The sequence below is a fragment of the Rhamphochromis sp. 'chilingali' genome (genome assembly GCF_963969265.1).
Source record: "Rhamphochromis sp. 'chilingali' genome assembly, chromosome: 5".
NCBI classification, from domain to species: Eukaryota; Metazoa; Chordata; class Actinopteri; order Cichliformes; family Cichlidae; genus Rhamphochromis; species Rhamphochromis sp. 'chilingali'.
Window position 1 is genome coordinate 43,077,034 of NC_137932.1, and position 18,370 is coordinate 43,095,403.

At 42.3% G+C, this 18,370-nt stretch overlaps 1 protein-coding gene across 10 annotated transcripts in view; it reads right to left on the reverse strand.

The window, feature by feature from the left end:
• ptprfa (protein tyrosine phosphatase receptor type Fa) overlaps positions 1-18,370 on the reverse strand; it is a 348,653-nt gene that overhangs the window by 193,742 nt on the left and 136,541 nt on the right. For all 10 annotated transcript variants that reach the window (XM_080882891.1, XM_080882887.1, XM_080882895.1 and 7 more), the window contains one exon: positions 10,634-10,775. In XM_080882891.1, the coding sequence (XP_080739017.1) occupies positions 10,634-10,775 (142 nt within the window). The remainder of the gene's footprint in view (positions 1-10,633; positions 10,776-18,370) is intronic.

Sequence of the window (18,370 nt, forward strand, 5' to 3'; positions counted from 1 at the left end):
TACAGTTTATGTTCAGCGCCTGCTTCATTTTTCGTGTCTGGGAGAACTTGAGCATCTCTGCTCCTCGTTATGACCTGGATGTCCTCAAACTTCATTTTAAGTGAACAACCCTGTGCTATATTTCATGAAGTCTAAATTGCATTGTTTGGCTGTCTTGCAATGACATGTGGCAATTTCTCCTGATTATGCTGCTCCCAGAGAATCTGCTGAGATTGGGTCGCACTCTCTGCTCCTCCTTTCATTCCATGGAGAAAAACATGGTTTAGTCACTAAAATTTCAGCTGAATTAGGTAAATTAGGTTTTACATCCTACCTGTTGAAATTACACTTCATTTTATCATTAGCAACAATCCATATTCCACAGTTTGCCTGGGTCTGGGACATGGGCGAAGCAGTCCATGTGGAGTTTCCCAGACCTCGTCCTCGGCCACTGAGTCTAGGTCTTCTGAGGGGACACGGAGGCCAGCTGAGAGACAAAATCTCTACTGATCCTTGGTGAAGAGGATTTCCTCGCAGCAGGACATGTCAGAGCAGCTTCCACCTAGAAGCATCCGAGTGAGATGTCTGAAACGCTCTCTCTATGGTTTCCTGACACGTTGGTGGAGAGCTCTGTCATTTGACAGGGGGAGGAATAGAGCCACGACTCCTTATTATTAGCAACCAGTGTGACCGAATTTTGTTTTCATTGTAACCAGTGACATCTGCGCTCAACTTGTGCCATCTCTGGTTAGCATTACGCATCATGGTGCAAAAATGTGCTTCAGTGGGAAAGTGTTTAGAATTTTGGAAAAAGAATGAGATTTGCAAATTGCGTGTGTGGAACCTGTTTAAGGTTTTGCCAAGGGAGTGATTGGGTAAATGAATGTCTCCAGGCCACTGAGCATTTGGTTCAGAGAATACGAATTAGAGTTTCAGCATTTCAGAAAATCTCTAAAAGTTCTGCACATGGCCATTTATAGCGAGGCACATAAATATAAATTCTGCCAGAGCACAAAGAGAACTCTAGCACTGTTATATCTACACAAGCCACCTTTACTGTCAAAGTGCCCTTAGGCAGGGCATCTCAGAGGGGAAAAAGACTTCACAGAGATTGGTTATTACAGACGGAGAGCGAGCAGCAGAAGACAGGAAAACAGTAAGACAGGAAATCTAGCACTTTAAAAGACACTGATGTTGATTCAGTGCCTATCAGTGCAACCAGCAGTTCCACTCGGGGCCATAACAAGTGCAGGAAGCCTGTTTGGAGTGATGTGCATTTGCTCCTCCTGAGTGTCACAATCAAGCAAAAGAGAAAAGTATATGATGTTTTGTGCGGGAAGGAATACAACTCCCACGCGTGAGAAGCACCTCTTCCTCTCCGTCTGCATTGGCTTCAGCTCCTGCTGTCTTCACCGTCTCCCTCCCTTCATCCCCTTAAGCTCTCTGTCGGTTCGCTTCATGACTAATGCTGCACTCTCATTACCCAGAGTCCTGCTGTCGACTCGCCCGCGTCTTCATCCTCTCCCTCTCTCATTGCTAGCGTTCTCAGTTATTGCTTTTGCTGTTTTGTATTTCCATTCTTTCTTCAGCTGTCACTCTCTCAGAGACTGACACTCACACACAGACTGAGATGCTGAGAGCAGCATCACTTTTTTTTTTCCAGAAAAGACAAACCCACTGATGAAAACAAAAAAATGGAGCCTGGAATGAAAGTAGGTCTCATTATGATGTATTCTTCCGCTTTGAGAGGACAGAGTCATGAGCAGTTGTGAAATATTGAGATGGATATGCAGCCTTCTGAAGCACATTGATACCATTAACTCAGATTTATGTAGCGCACTAAAAGCTCTTAAATTTGACTACTGGCAGAAAGTATTGTTCAGTCAAACAGCTGAACAATGTCGCTCTTAGATTCTCTTAGAGACCGCCGTCAATGGAACAGACGTGTTCAGGAGACTTAATTAAAACAAAGACAAACTGAATTGTTTTAAGGAAAAGATCGGGATTGGAATTAAACCCTGTGTTTGTATTTGGTCCTTTTGATGTGATCCAGACCTCAAGCACAAAAACCTATTTTTTTAAAAGTTTTGATGCAAGTTAAGATTATTAGAATTAGAGATTGAAACTTTGAAATGTAAACTGACATCATAATCACAGGCTGAACAAATGGTGTCTCTTGGAAATAGCTGTGAAGTATTTGGTATTCTTGGAAAGTCATTTAAGAAAACAAAAATGAACAAAGCTGTCAACATCTCTGTGGACGTGACAGCGATGCGACGAGCTTTCTATTATTTTCACAGCCTGACTTTATGAGGATATGATCTGATTGTACACGTTGACACTTGAGCCCATACAATATGGAAAATGAGAGGAAATCATAGGGTGCATAAATAAATGGTTTCCCCGAGTGGGTTTGTAGTGCCCAATTAATTTGAATCAGTGTTGATGTGTCGTTGGTTTTTTCATTTTGCATATATTTTGCATTTTAAATACAGTACTCAGCAAAGCACAATTATGTCAATAAAACAAAAAAAGTCATAATTGTGTGTGTAGTCATAATTAAACCTGTTAGAAATGATCATAGACAGAAGTAGCCCAAAGCAAAGCTACAACTACATAAGCAAACACAGTGACACAATCATTGCACATTCAAAATCATAGATACAGCCAGTTGCAGTACACAAGTTAGCACAGGGTCAACATTGCAATGAAATGCATTTGACAGCAGCAGACAGTGTAGTACAGTGGTTTCATTGAACTACCAAATAAACAGCTCTTTCAGACACGTGAAGCACTTTTGCTACAATTTTGTTTGTATTTAATAAAATAAAAATGCAGGTATAAGCGTGCAAGCGTATAAGCGTTTTCAACTGCAAGTGAAAATAGTTTTCTTTCCAAATAAATCTGTTGCTGAACTAACTCAGCCCTCAACATGTTTGCACTCTCGTTACCTCGGCCAGGTCGGCGGCTCCGAACCGCGGTAAGTAAACTCTGGCGAAAACGTCGGGTCCGTGTGGGGCTCGTAGCCACGAACGAGCTTTACTGTCTGGGTCAGCTTTAATAGCGAGAGACAGAGAGAGGCGCTGAAAGGCTGCTCCAGCAGAACTTTATTGTTTCGGAGGAAAACAGGAACACAGCGTACAGTCGAGTCTTAACAGCTTACTCACAGCTGGGCTCGTCAGTGGTTATTATTATATTTACATGCTTCCAGCTCCCGTTTCTGCTCGGTGACAGCTCGTACTTTTCCACTTTCCTTTTTCTCCCTCCCTCACGCTCACACAGCGGGAGGGGCGGTCCCACACGTTCTCCCTGCTGCACGGACTACACCACCCATGAGGCCACAGTCTTAAAGGGCCATGCCTGTAACACTCTGCCGTCGTATTAAATCATTTTTCGTATAATAATTTTTAAAAAATATTTCTTCACATCAATATGCGGGCCGCAAGTAGAAGTGACGTGGGCCGCAAATGGCCCACGGGCCACGAGTTTGAGACCCCTAATCTAAACAATAATGCACTTTTGTCAAAACCACTTAGTTACACAAGGTGTCTTTTAAATCAAGATCAGGCTCTTCCTGCTTTGTTGAGGTGGAATATGTTCACTCTGGGTTTGTGTGAGGATACTGGCTCTGCAGATGCTCACTAAGAGGCAGAGTTGGCAATACAGTCATTCTGTACTTAAGTAGAAGTACAAATACTACTGTTGAAAAATACTCGAGTAAAAAGTTGAAGTACTGTTTCAACCTCTTTACTCAAGTAAAAGTAGAAAGTACCAGCTCTGAAATGTACTGAAGCTAAGAGAGTAAAAGGAGCTCTTTGGAGGAACCGTGTGCTGTACTAACACAAGGATACAATAATATTAGTAGAACACAAACTTTACTCTAACTTTTTTCTAATTATAAGAATAAGAAGGAAAAATAAAACATACATTTCTATTTTCTGTTGTCTACGTTGTACAGCTTGACTTTGCCTCTAAACAAGAATATTTGTCCAGTCGAGGGTTAAAGTGGGGTTCAGCAGGTGGGGGGGACCCTAAAATTGGTCGTAGTGGAAAAGAATCACAACTCACAATAATTTCTATTGAGAGCTCCAGTAGATTTTCTCAGTGTGCCAGCAGTGATCAGCTGACCTGCTGCTCTCTGTGGATGTACACCTGAATTCAACCAGATGTGAGCAGATGTTTCATTTCCATGGTTCAGTAAACACATTAGACACTTTAAAGTTGGTATGAAGGGAAAATTCAGTCAAAAATCATATGAATCCCTCCTACTCTTGATGTAAGCTGACTGACCATGAAACCACGGCCACTGTGCACCAGTCACAGACTGGTCTTTACTTTTTCCGTCACAGTGCAGCAAACTAACCTGTTTATCCTGCACTAAACTGCAGAGGAGTTTAATGCAGGCCTTAAATAACACAATTAGTCTGCCTCCGTTTGATTTGCACACACTGTGACATGCACAGAACCAATATCTGATTTTAAAACATGAGGACTTACATGCAAGCTCTGCATTTCCAGTTCATCAAACACCACTGAGCAGTCTTTACCTTCTTCCTCTCTTCTTCCTCTCCTGTCTTTCTTATCTTTCTCCATCTCAGAGTGAAGTTAGCTCTCTTTCTTTTCTCTCGCTGTGAACTACAGCAGCTGGACCTTTAGCTAGCAACACGCAGTTTGTGTGTTTGCTGATGTTTGTTGAGCTGACATTTGAAATGAGCTGCCACTTTACGTGGGCTCCTCTGCAGTAGGGCTAACTAGATCCTGAAATAACGCAACTTACTCTGCACACCTGCAGTCGTTCTGGTGTTTGTTTGTTTTTATAAATCCCTGCTGTGTTGATTTTCATATTTACCATCACCCTGACAAGTTTTGGCTCCACAACTAATTTTTGTTTGCGAATACAGAATAAGGAATTTGGCCAGCATGCCTGTTTTTTCCTGATCATAATAATAATTCAATATTGACACACCACATTTTAAAACACAATAAACACAGAGACTGTAAATAGAAAACAATTACTTTATAGTGATAAATAAGTAAAACCACAAACCTACATAACAACAGGAAGCATTTGAGAAAGCAAACAAAAACATTTTTTTTGCTGACACTGCGCAGTACATTTAGATTTTCCAACCAGCCACTGTTAGTCTAACAATCAGCAATGTGTGTGTGGATCCACGTGATGTAAGACAACCACAGCATCTAAATGAATAAACAGCTGTTACCGTATCCTCCTGAGACCCAGCCTGTTCATGTATGTCCTCTGTAGTGGACACACAAACCCCCAAAAAGTCAGACTGAAAGATTTTTCCCCTTTCGTAGAGGATAAGTTAATAATGACCAGATACACAAACTAGTAAAAGCTGGTCAACCTTCCTGCTTGTTATTTTATTTCTGGGAAACGGAGACTTTCACACCTACAGTGGGGCAAAAAAGTATTTAGTCAGCCACCGATTGTGCAAGTTCCCCCACCTAAAATGATGACAGAGGTCAGTAATTTGCACCAGAGGTACACTTCAACTGTGAGAGACAGAATGTGAAAAAAAAATCCATGAATCCACATGGTAGGATTTGTAAAGAATTTATTCGTAAATCAGGGTGGAAAATAAGTATTTGGTCACCTCAAACAAGGAAAATCTCTGGCTCTCACAGACCTGTAACGTCTTCTGTAAGAAGCTTTTCTGTCCCCCACTCGTTACCTGTATGAATGGCACCTGTTTGAACTCATCATCTGTATAAAAGACACCTGTCCACAGCCTCAAACAGTCAGACTCCAAACTCCGCCATGGCCAAGACCAAAGAGCTTTCGAAGGACACCAGGAAAAGTATTGTAGACCTGCACCAGACTGGGAAGAGTGAATCTACAATAGGCAAGCAGCTTGGTGTGAAAAAATCAACTGTGGGAGCAATCATCAGAAAATGGAAGACATACAAGACCACTGATAATCTCCCTCGATCTGGGGCTCCACGCAAGATCTCATCCCGTGGGGTCAAAATGATCATGAGAACGGTGAGCAAAGATCCCAGAACCACACGGGGGGACCTGGTGAATGACCTGCAGAGAGCTGGGACCAAAGTAACAAAGGTCACCATCAGTAACACACTACAACGGCAGGGAATCAAATCCCGCAGTGCCAGACGTGTTCCGCTGCTGAAGCCAGTGCATGTCCAGGCCCGTCTGAAGTTTGCCAGAGAGCACATGGATGATACAGCAGAGGATTGGGAGAATGTCATGTGGTCAGATGAAACCAAAGTAGAACTTTTTGGTATAAACTCAACTCGTCGTGTTTGGAGGAAGAAGAATACTGAGTTGCATCCCAAGAACACCATACCTACTGTGAAGCATGGGGGTGGAAACATCATGCTATGGGGCTGTTTTTCTGCCAGGGGGACAGGACGACTGATCCGTGTTAAGGACAGAATGAATGGGGCCATGTATCGTGAGATTTTGAGCCAAAACCTCCTTCCATCAGTGAGAACTTTGAAGATGAAACGAGGCTGGGTCTTCCAACATGACAATGATCCAAAACACACCGCCCGGGCAACAAAGGAGTGGCTCCGTAAGAAGCATTTGAAAGTCCTGGAGTGGCCTAGCCAGTCTCCAGACCTCAACCCCATAGAAAATCTGTGGCGGGAGTTGAAAGTCCGTGTTGCTCGGCGACAGCCCCAAAACATCACTGCTCTCGAGAAGATCTGCATGGAGGAATGGGCCAAAATACCAGCTACTGTGTGTGCAAACCTGGTAAAGACCTATAGTAAACGTTTGACCTCTGTTATTGCCAACAAAGGTTATGTTACAAAGTATTGAGTTGTATTTTTGTTATTGACCAAATACTTATTTTCCACCCTGATTTACCAATAAATTCTTTACAAATCCTACCATGTGGATTCATGGATTTTTTTTTCACATTCTGTCTCTCACAGTTGAAGTGTACCTCTGGTGCAAATTACTGACCTCTGTCATCATTTTAGGTGGGGGAACTTGCACAATCGGTGGCTGACTAAATACTTTTTTGCCCCACTGTAGTTCAGCTACGGTATAAGTCTCATGTCCTGGGTCACTTCCTTTACGAGGTCTTAGGAAGCCTGCACTTCCAGGCCGTGGTCACTGAGATTCAAACTAATTCGAGATTTGTAGTAGACACACCTGTGGTGTCAAGATGAAAATTCTACATCACCTTGTTCATAAGTTATCACATACGCAAGATCTTCAGAAAACTTGACCTCTGACCTTGTATCAATTTCAGGATCTGAAGTACCTGCCTTCCCGAGTTGTCACATTCACAAAATTTTCAGAAAACCTGATCTCTGACTTTGACCTTGAGGCCGAGCTCACTGAAATCCGACCCCGTCCTAGATTTTAAGTTGAAGAACCCATAAAATGAATTTGAAATTCCCGCGTCACGTTGATCTAGCCTGACAGTGGGACGACAACACCCCACCGGCTGAGTGGGTAAAAAGGCACCTACTCAGCAATTGTGATTACCAAGATTATTATTTCTGAAATGAGGTTTAAAGAAAGCAGACGTCTAAATGAAGTCATGCAAAAATGATGTATGATGGAAGCCAATGCAAAAAACTCACAGATGACAACTGCTCAACCTTATTGGTCGAAAGTTCAGAAAACAATATTACTAAAAATACAAATCATTTGATTAAATTTCTGAGAAGGTGAGCAGTAACCAATCCCAAAGTCCCACACTTTAATGCAAATGGATGTAATGTGCCGACCATGGCAACAAATGCCCTTTACAGGTTAACTGAGTGACAAACCGCCACACTGAAAGTAAAGCAACAAAAATCATCCAAAAATAATAATTCTCCCCCGACGAGAACAGTCAGCAGCAGTAACGTGTTTACCTAAAAAAACACCATTTACTAAATGAGCAGGAGACAGCGTTACAGTGTTTGTCATGTCAGATACGATCTTCATGGCCTGACTGCGACTGAAGAAATTATATTACAGTTATCATCTTTGCCACTGTGTAGCTAACTCGTGGTTTATTACTATGCATGTGACAATTCTGCAAAATATATCGTCCGGTTCAACGGCTCCATCATGCCTGTAAAATGTGAGAAGATGGAAGCACAACACAGAATAATCAATACATGTTTCTGTTATGATACATTTCAGATTTAGCAGCTTCACGCGTGTTTCTTCTCTGCGATTGGGGTCATTTACATGTAGCATATATTTAGAAAATAGTCACATTTTTCAACATCTTCTGGCATCTCCACTCTGATGATATGGTTTGACATGCGTGTACATGATTTGAAAATAAAACCTATTAAACATCAGTCTGCTAACAGTGATTATCAGCCTTGCCCATCGCTCTTCTTTAACAAGACCCTGAGTGGTTTTAGAGAGAAAAGTCCTGTTTGTTTGCTGCAACAGGCTCCAGAGCCTCAGGCTGTGTTTACTGCTGACAATATCTACATAGCAGAATAAGTATAACGGGTTCCTGAGTGATTTGGAAAAGGCTGCCAGAGAGACAGCCCTTTTTTCTGCGTGGTTGTTTGTCTATCAATTAGAGTGTCAATTAAATAAATGTGTTTGGGCTCCATCTTGCCGCTGGCAAAGAACAGAGCTGTCTAGAGACACACCTACAGGAGGTTCCCAGCCAAAATCACTTTCAACACATTCCCGCTCAATAAACACGATCACACAGAGATACTGGGCCTTGTTTGGGACTTACAAATCCAACAGCCAAACCACAGACTGACATTTTGTTCCATGAAATAGGGAGCTTAGCTGAAAATCTGCTGTTGCACAGCCACTGGAGCAACGGTGGGTTTAGCTGCAATGCAACTAAAGACAAAACAAACATTTCAAATGACTGATTGAACTCAGAATAAGACACAAACAGAAAAATAGATAAGTAACAGACAGTGCTGCAGCAGACTCCCATGTGAACTACTACTAATGTGAAATGCCAACAAAATCAAAGCAAAATTAGTAACCAGTGAGTCCTCGATGCCACTATATTAGAGACAATTAAAGGAAATGTGAAACACTGCAATTTGTCATTGAGTTTGGAGAACACCTCCATATGACGGTCAGTGGAAACTCTGAGACTCTTTCCAAATGTAAATTCCACCACTTGTTATAAATGCCAAACACAAAATAAAGATGAACAAACACATTAACCCTTTAAGACCTACCACAGAACCAAGTCCACCAGAGCTTATATTATATGTTTACATGCTGTAGTGCCATTTGTGGGAGCATTTCAAGTTGCTATACATCAATACAACCATTATAGCCCAGATTTTAATAATATGTCTGCATTAAGTGCATAGTAATTACATAAATTGCAAAAAAGTGCAATAAACTACAAAAAAATCGTTTTTGTTTTTTTAACATATATTTCTAGTTAGAGAAATTTAAGAGGTTTATCCCTCAAAACTGTAAATACAAAAAAGTTGCACAAAATAGTTTCCACAGGAAATTTATTTTAAGTGTCTTCATAGTTTTATTTTTGAACTACACCAATTTTTATACACTGCAGGAAAAACGAAAATAAATATTATAATGCAAATTTGCAAAAAAGCAGCATATGGATCAAAATAAACTATTTCCAGCAGTGCAATATGAGTCCTCAGCATCCCAGACACAACACAGAAAGTCATAAAGTCAAAGATAACTTTTAAAAACACCAGTATAGGCTCATGAGGCCCTGATGGTAAAAAAAAAACTACATTTCCACGAAAATGACGTCACGTCCGGTTTCGGGCAGGTAATGGCGGACATGCGATAGTTCACGCTGATGGACGTAGGAAGTGTTATGAACAGCTGATCGGATCGGCAAAGCGTGTTTCTGGAATATTGTGTTTTTGTTGCTGCAAGCGCTTTTTATGCAGTTTTTGCAAAGCTGTATGTGGAAGGAAACTGTGACCGAGGACAAGCTGATGGCATAAGATGTAAGTACAACTCCTCCGGTTTCATATGCAAAAAAAATTATTAGCTTACGTGGTTGCAGTGATACTGGGATTTAAAAGTAGTTGCGCAAAACAGAGCGTGCCCGCTCCGACCGGCTTTAAAGGGTTAATGCTACCAAACCAGAACCTTATCATCTAACGTCTCTGCTGTTTCCGTGACAGCAGAAACTGCTCCTGTTTGTGGACCGTCAGAAACAGTTACCTCCAGAGGAAGAGCTTTCAAGGCCATCGGAACTATGTTGGGGTGTCTAAATTTCTACGTTGGACGCAGAATGTCACGAAGAAAGGAAAACCAGAAACAAAAAGACCACAGGCCCTTTAGCTTCTTGTAGCACAGTGTTGACTCTGGTCTTTACTGAGTTTGTTCAGTGGAAGAAAATCTAATACCCCCCATATGATCTTTTCCACATTGTGTGGGAGAAAGTCAAGACTCACATCCCTAACATGCAACCGCTGCTGGACCAGCCACTGTTGCAGCGTACCAGCGTTCATTGTTACAGATGCCATTAACCTGCAGTCATTTACAGCTTTATTGTCTTTGCTGTAACACCATTCAGCACTAAAGACCAACTACATGGTTAAAACTGAACACAGAGGAAGTGAAGCGGAGAGATCGCCGTGTTGACTGTATGCACAAAGACAAGCTGTGATGTCAGAGCCACACAGGGTCACGGCTGTCAGAGTGGTAGTGCGATGTGGACAGACAGTCAGGTCTTACCTTCTAAGACAGTGAGCTTGGCGCTGGTGTTGATCTCTCCCACGCTGTTGGTGGCGGTGCATTCATAGATGGCCTCATCGCGGTGGGTCCTCAGCGGCTGGATACGCAGCACTGAGCCTGAGCCGTCGTCAAACTCAATCACCTGAATCGGACAAAGAGCGGGTGTGACACAACGCCTGTTAACTTAAAGCTTTTAGGAATGCAAGACAGCTTTGGAAGTATCCTAGTATCGCTAGTCTGAAATAACTGTTCAATCCTTACATATGCAGAGAATTATGAGTTTGGTGCACTACAATCAACAGTCTTTATCAGAAATAACTTAAACTGACAAAACAGTTTAAGCTATCCAGATGATTCGTTACATTATCAGTCTGTCAGGATGCTTTTAAGACGTGTGCAACATATGTAAGAGTGCTAGTTGATTATAAGGAGAAGTTTCTCCTTTTTAAAATGCCAAACATTTACACAACTGCAGGAACCACTTCTGCAAAAGCCGTCATTTTAACTCACAACACTAACACCACTGTGCTCGGAGGAAGGTGGGCTGCATTCATGTCTATGACCTTTGGAGGAACAAAAACACCTCTGCACCACTCCATCCATTACAATGCTGGTATATAATAATCAACCTCCAAATACTGCATGTGACATTCAAACGGGTCACATCCCATTGTGTGATTATTACTACTCAGTTTGTTCAGTGTTTCAAGCTGAATTTTCCTTTTTCATCATTTATAATGTTTCCATACTTTGAAACATTCCCCCTGTTTTGTCCAAACAGGTTTCTGTTGTTGTTTTCCTGCAGAAGACAACTTTATTTAAAAAAACAAAACAAAACGACGAACCGACTTAAATGGCAGCTTTGGAAAATACATATTCAAACAGATTTTATTTTTATCATTTTCTTTTTTTAATAGAAGAAAAAGAAAAACATCACATCTTCATGTAAACACTTTTGAATAGTCATCATGTTTAGGCTCATTCACGCCAAAATTATTTAGGCTAAATCTTTAAAACAGTGCCATTGCACACACTTTTCAATCACACAGATGCAGGATTCATTATTTGCAGTACAGTGGGGCAAAAAAGTATTTAGTCAGCCACCGATTGTGCAAGTTCCCCCACTTAAAATGATGACAGAGCTCAGTAATTTGCACCAGAGGTACACTTCAACTGTGAGAGACAGAATGTGAAAAAAAATCCATGAATCCACATGGTAGGATTTGTAAAGAATTTATTGGTAAATCAGGGTGGAAAATAAGTATTTGGTCACCTCAAACAAGGAAAATCTCTGGCTCTCACAGACCTGTAACGTCTTCTGTAAGAAGCTTTTCTGTCCTCCACTCGTTACCTGTATGAATGGCACCTGTTTGAACTCATCATCTGTGTTTGTTGTTCAATAATGACTCAGGGTTCGTGAATATCATCGAGCATCATTTACTTCGAAACAAAGCAACCATTACACGTTAGTCATTCCATTCCAGGGGGCGGGTCCCCTCCTCTTGCTTCCCGTCTCACTGCGTGCATGCGCAGCATACTAATACGGAACAGGTATATTAAAGCAGCATTAATGAACAACATTGGTCAGATGTTCTACATCCCCTCTCTTTAGCTTATGGCTGTATAAACTGCTAACAACACCTTTAGCAATAACACGTTAATAACATGTCCATATCATAACATTCTAGCCTAAACATTAACAAATTACTTCACACCTTGAACTGTGTCATTGGTAAGGACACGGAGAGCATTTAACTTTGCTGACATCACATCACTTGTACTGTCCACTTTTTTTTTTTTTTTTTTTTTTTTTGTGTTACTGTCCATCTCTTACGCCTTAGTGTTCATACTTGGGGTTTGGTTTGCAGACCCTCCCAGATCGTGTGATGTAAGCATCACGTGCCGGGCGACAGGGGGACTGGACTGGGGCTTGTGTGAAGTGTTGCGTGTGGCTATGTGTTTGTTCGTCGGTTTGTGTCACGGGTTCTTGAATGTGCTGTGGGGAGTCAGTGGTAGGTGGTTGGGCTGCGGTGTAATCATCACGGGAATCTCCATGTGGTGGTGGCGGTTCAGAGACTGGGAGGATATGTCTGCGGTTTCGCCTGTACTCTCCAGCTCCTGACTGGACGATGTACGATCTGGGCTCTTCGCGGGCTTCCTTGATGGTTCCTAAGGAGTCATGTCCTTGACGCGTTTGCATCCGCACAACCTCACCTGGCATGAGGGGGCGGAGGGGTCTGCTGGACTTGTCATAGTATCTCTTTTGTGCCTGGCGCTTGTGAAGTAGGTTTGTTTTAACTGTTCTGTTGCTTTATTACTGGTGTGACTTCTGGGTCTATTTTCATGGAATAGATAACCGGAAGTTTACCAAGTTTATCTTCGAAGAGGTCTGAATACTCTGAGAAGATCTGTTCTGAAAAGGTGCTTTCCACTTCCTTAGTCACATGGTGGACTTCTTTGTTTAGTGTGATTAATTGTAAGTGAAGTGAGTCTGGTAAGCCAAGTAGGGGTTGTACGTCTCGTTTCACTATGAAGAACTGCAGAGGGTAGTCCTTGCCTGCAGAGTGGCATGAGAGTGTTGCTGTGCCAGCTGTTTGAATTTCCTCTCCCCCATATGCCACCAGTTTAGTGTTTCGTGATGGCATGAGTTTTTCATCATGTCTCAGTTGTTCAAAAAGGTTAGCTGGCATGACATTACATTTGGCGCCAGTGTCCACTTTGAGCTCTAAGGGTTTTCCATTAATATGCACCGTGGTGAAAATGTCATTCTTGTATGGAAAGCAGGGATTTATAGTGTCTATGTCAATTCCATTCACATAGAACATTTCTTCATCGCTGCCGTGCGCCTGCATTTCGATGTGGTTTACGGGTCTCTTTTTGAATTGCCGTGTTTGTGATGACTTGCAGCATTTCTGGAAATGATTCCATTTTTGGCACTTATGGCATTGCTGGCCATATGCTGGGCATTTGTCCCTTTTTGCCTCGTGGCTGCCCCCGCAGTTGTTACAGTTTGTGATTGCGTGAGCGAGCCTATGTTCTGGATGCGTTGCACGCCGTTCATTGCCTGTCTTTGTCTTGACTTTGTGTGGATTCTTTTTCTTTATTGTGTGATGCAAAGTGTCGACCTTTGCCGCCATTTGCTTTGGAGCCGCTAGAGCTTTCGTATGTCGATCTGTCTGCTCGAATATCTGGCACATTTCAATTGCTTTACTCAAAGTTAAGTCGCTGTCGCGCAGCAATTGCTTTCTCATGCTGTCGCTGTTTATGCCACAAACGAGTCTATCTCTGATGAGCTCGTCTTTAAGCTGGCCAAATTTACAACTGCCTGCCTTATTTTTTAAGTCACTCACATAAGACTCAACTGTTTCATCTGGCCGTTGGTTTCTGGTGTTAAACTTGTGCCTTTCCATTGTTATGTTTGTTTGGGGATTACAGAGTTCACGAAATTTGCGCTTTAGGCATTCCGGGTCTTCTCTCGATTCTGCTTCGGTCACCAGTCGTCTGTGTTCTCCTTCCCCCGCGTGCACAGCGGGTGCATAAACGAATGCGCGCTCCCGCTCGATGGCTTCAGAGCCGGCTAGGTTTAGCAGGATGAACGCTCTGGTCCGAGGATCCTTATCAGAATGAGCAGCGGCTATAAATATGTCATATTCCTGCTCGAATATACGCCACTTCTCTGCGATGTTTCCACAAAACACCAATGGGTCTGGTCTACGGAATCCGTCCGACATGGTCGCTGACGTTTAATAGCCTCTTGCTACGATAGCCTAGCAACGCTAGCTGGTTACTTGCTTGCTTCGTCCGTAAAGTGCTGGGAAAACTTTAGTCTTACCACTCCGTCGGCAGTGCTGGAGTAGATGACCGAACCACAACTTCTGACACCATGTTTGTCGTTCAATAATGACTCAGGGTTCGTGAATATCATCGAGCATCATTTACTTCGAAACAAAGCAACCATTACACGTTAGTCATTCCATTCCAGGGGGCGGGTCCCCTCCTCTTGCTTCCCGTCTCACTGCGTGCATGCGCAGCATACTAATACGGAACAGGTATATTAAAGCAGCATTAATGAACAACATTGGTCAGATGTTCTACAATCTGTATAAAAGACACCTGTCCACAGCCTCAAACAGTCAGACTCCAAACTCCGCCATGGCCAAGACCAAAGAGCTTTCGAAGGACACCAGGAAAAGTATTGTAGACCTGCACCAGACTGGGAAGAGTGAATCTACAATAGGCAAGCAGCTTGGTGTGAAAAAATCAACTGTGGGAGCAATCATCAGAAAATGGAAGACATACAAGACCACTGATAATCTCCCTCCATCTGGGGCTCCACGCAAGAGCTCATCCCGTGGGGTCAAAATGATCATGAGAACGGTGAGCAAAGATCCCAGAACCACACGGGGGGACCTGGTGAATGACCTGCAGAGAGCTGGGACCAAAGTAACAAAGGTCACCATCAGTAACACACTACAACGGCAGGGAATCAAATCCCGCAGTGCCAGACGTGTTCCGCTGCTGAAGCCAGTGCATGTCCAGGCCCGTCTGAAGTTTGCCAGAGAGCACATGGATGATACAGCAGAGGATTGGGAGAATGTCATGTGGTCAGATGAAACCAAAGTAGAACTTTTTGGTATAAACTCAACTCGTCGTGTTTGGAGGAAGAAGAATACTGAGTTGCATCCCAAGAACACCATACCTACTGTGAAGCATGGGGGTGGAAACATCATGCTATGGGGCTGTTTTTCTGCCAAGGGGACAGGACGACTGATCCGTGTTAAGGACAGAATGAATGGGGCCATGTATCGTGAGATTTTGAGCCAAAACCTCCTTCCATCAGTGAGAACTTTGAAGATGAAACGAGGCTGGGTCTTCCAACATGACAATGATCCAAAACACACCGCCCGGGCAACAAAGGAGTGGCTCCGTAAGAAGCATTTGAAAGTCCTGGAGTGGCCTAGCCAGTCTCCAGACCTCAACCCCATAGAAAATCTGTGGCGGGAGTTGAAAGTCCGTGTTGCTCGGCGACAGCCCCAAAACATCACTGCTCTCGAGAAGATCTGCATGGAGGAATGGGCCAAAATACCAGCTACTGTGTGTGCAAACCTGGTAAAGACCTATAGTAAACGTTTGACCTCTGTTATTGCCAACAAAGGTTATGTTACAAAGTATTGAGTTGTATTTTTGTTATTGACCAAATACTTATTTTCCACCCTGATTTACCAATAAATTCTTTACAAATCCTACCATGTGGATTCATGGATTTTTCTTTCACATTCTGTCTCTCACAGTTGAAGTGTACCTCTGGTGCAAATTACTGACCTCTGTCATCATTTTAGGTGGGGGAACTTGCACAATCGGTGGCTGACTAAATACTTTTTTGCCCCACTGTATCTTATCTGATTTATTATGAGAATGTCATGCATCAAAAATGCGGGCAAAAGGGAGGAGATGGCGTTTAATCGATTATAACACGAGGTCAGAAATATAAGTGCTGACATGAGTAGTGTCCACAGAAACCTCTGAATCTCAGCTAAAAGCTCATGTAAACCATGTCTACAAACACCAAAGCAAAGACACCAAACAGCTAAAAGAGCAGTTACGTCACCATGAATCTGTGGACAGGTAATATCCATATTTTGATTTATGATTTTCTGGAGTTAAAGGGGAACCAAAGCATATTTTCAAAGGTGTTATATGCTATAAAATACTTTTAAAAATTAGGTGAGGGAAATAAAAAATAAATGTTTCTATGTTTGAGTCACAGTAACTTTGACACAGTAACATGTGCAGTAATATTTACAGCTCTGATGACATCTCACCAGTGTTAGCTTTATTTTGACACCAAGACTGTTTACACAGAGTTTGTAATTGTAGAGAAATACATTTATTTTGCTCATTTCATTTTGGAGCAGGAAGCTCACCCTTCTTGTTATACCCTTTAGATGAATACAGAGTTTTTTAATTAAATACATATTCTTTAAATAATGTTCCCTTTTATAAAAAGTAGGATCATTAAAAAAAACTAAACATTTATTACAGCTCTGTCACGTAGAAAAAGATGGTCTTTTTTCTGTGGTCTGTTATATAATATTAGGGGTGTTCGTGGCAATTAACTTTTTGATCGACTAAGCGGGTCAAGTAAGAAACACTTAAATATTAAGTTAAATTTGAAAACTGTTTAAAAAAAAATAGATCCCCATTCCAGATTCCAAAATGTCATGTGACAATCTGATCTTTGATCCTTTGAAGCTTTTCCTTAAGTAAGGGTGAGAAACAGCAATTTTTAGTTCGTTTCCTCGCAGCCTTCAAACGTTCACTACAGAAACATTCGGAAACCTCTCAGAGTCATCGGATACAAACGCCAACATGTATCCAAGATTATGGCAACCGAGACAAAACGATTACGCCGCCTCTCCTTCCACGCGTGGCCGGCCAATTTCTCCAAATGGCCTCTTATCCATCCAAGGGGCATTACAGGAGAGTAGGAATGAAAACAAGCATCTCCAGAACAAAATTCAACAAATTGAAAAAGAAAAAGTTCACCTGGAGAAGAAGTGCTTACAAATGGAAGCACAAAACAAACACCTGGAAGAAACACTACAGCGCCAGCCCGACATCAACATTATTAATGAGGGCTGGGGGATCAAGTTTGCTCAAGCCAGAGAGCAGATTGTATTCCTCATCAAAGAAAACAAGAAAAAGAGCGCTGAAGTTAAAGAAATGTCCGAGCAGCTTCAAGGCAGGAAAGCCACGATTGATAAGATAGAGTGGGATCTCCAATACATGGACCAACAGAATCAGCTGCTCCAAAGAAAGCTTGATGAAGCTGAAGACAAAAATAAAGAAGTCCTCCAACAGAAGGAAGAACAGGACACAAAGAAAAACGACCTGCAGCGCGAACTCCAAGGCATGCAGGAAAAGTACAGAATGGTGAAGGGAAGGTTGGACCAAACACTGCGCCAAAATAAAGACCTCCTTCAAGAGAAAGAGCAACAGCAAGAAAGAAGAAACCATCGATGAGTTGAGAAGCCTCATCCTGGACAAAAAGGCGCTCGTGGAAAAGTCCATGAAAAAGAAGAAAAGATTCTTCTGCTTGTTCCGGAAGAGGGACAATACCGCTTCTTCAACTGATGTAGCCTCGTCTTGCTCCACCTCTGTTCACCCCCCAACCAGTCCCGGCAGTTGACTGCCCCCTCCTGAGCCTGGTTCTGCCAGAGGCTTCTGCCCGTTTAAAGGCAGTTTTTCCTCCCCACTGTCGCCTAGTGCTTGCTCAGAGGGGATTGTTGGGGTTTTCTCTGCTCTACCTTCTTTCTTTACTTACTTGTTAACTTTTTGTTCTTACCTCATTTAACCTACTTTCTTTATTTACTTGCTTGTTTAACTCTTTTTTCAACTTATCTAACAAAATAAAACAGTTGAATTTATCCTTTGAGTATTGTTCCTCTAATCTTTACAGAGTTTTTCCAAAACACTTTCAAACATTCAGATCTGTCTTTCATTTTCTTCTTGAAACTTCATGAACGGTGAACTATAAACTCTGGAACATGGTTTGAAACACTGAAATTGTTTCAGCTGAAACTGGCAAAGTCATACGTGTGTGTGTGTCACAGGTGATATGGTGTCACTGGATGGGGACGTTCCCTCTGCGTCCCATTAGCATCGGCCAAACCGAGATTTCAGTGTCACTACAGTCGATGGAGCGCGTCTAATTTTAGGGAAGATTTGGATGAACTG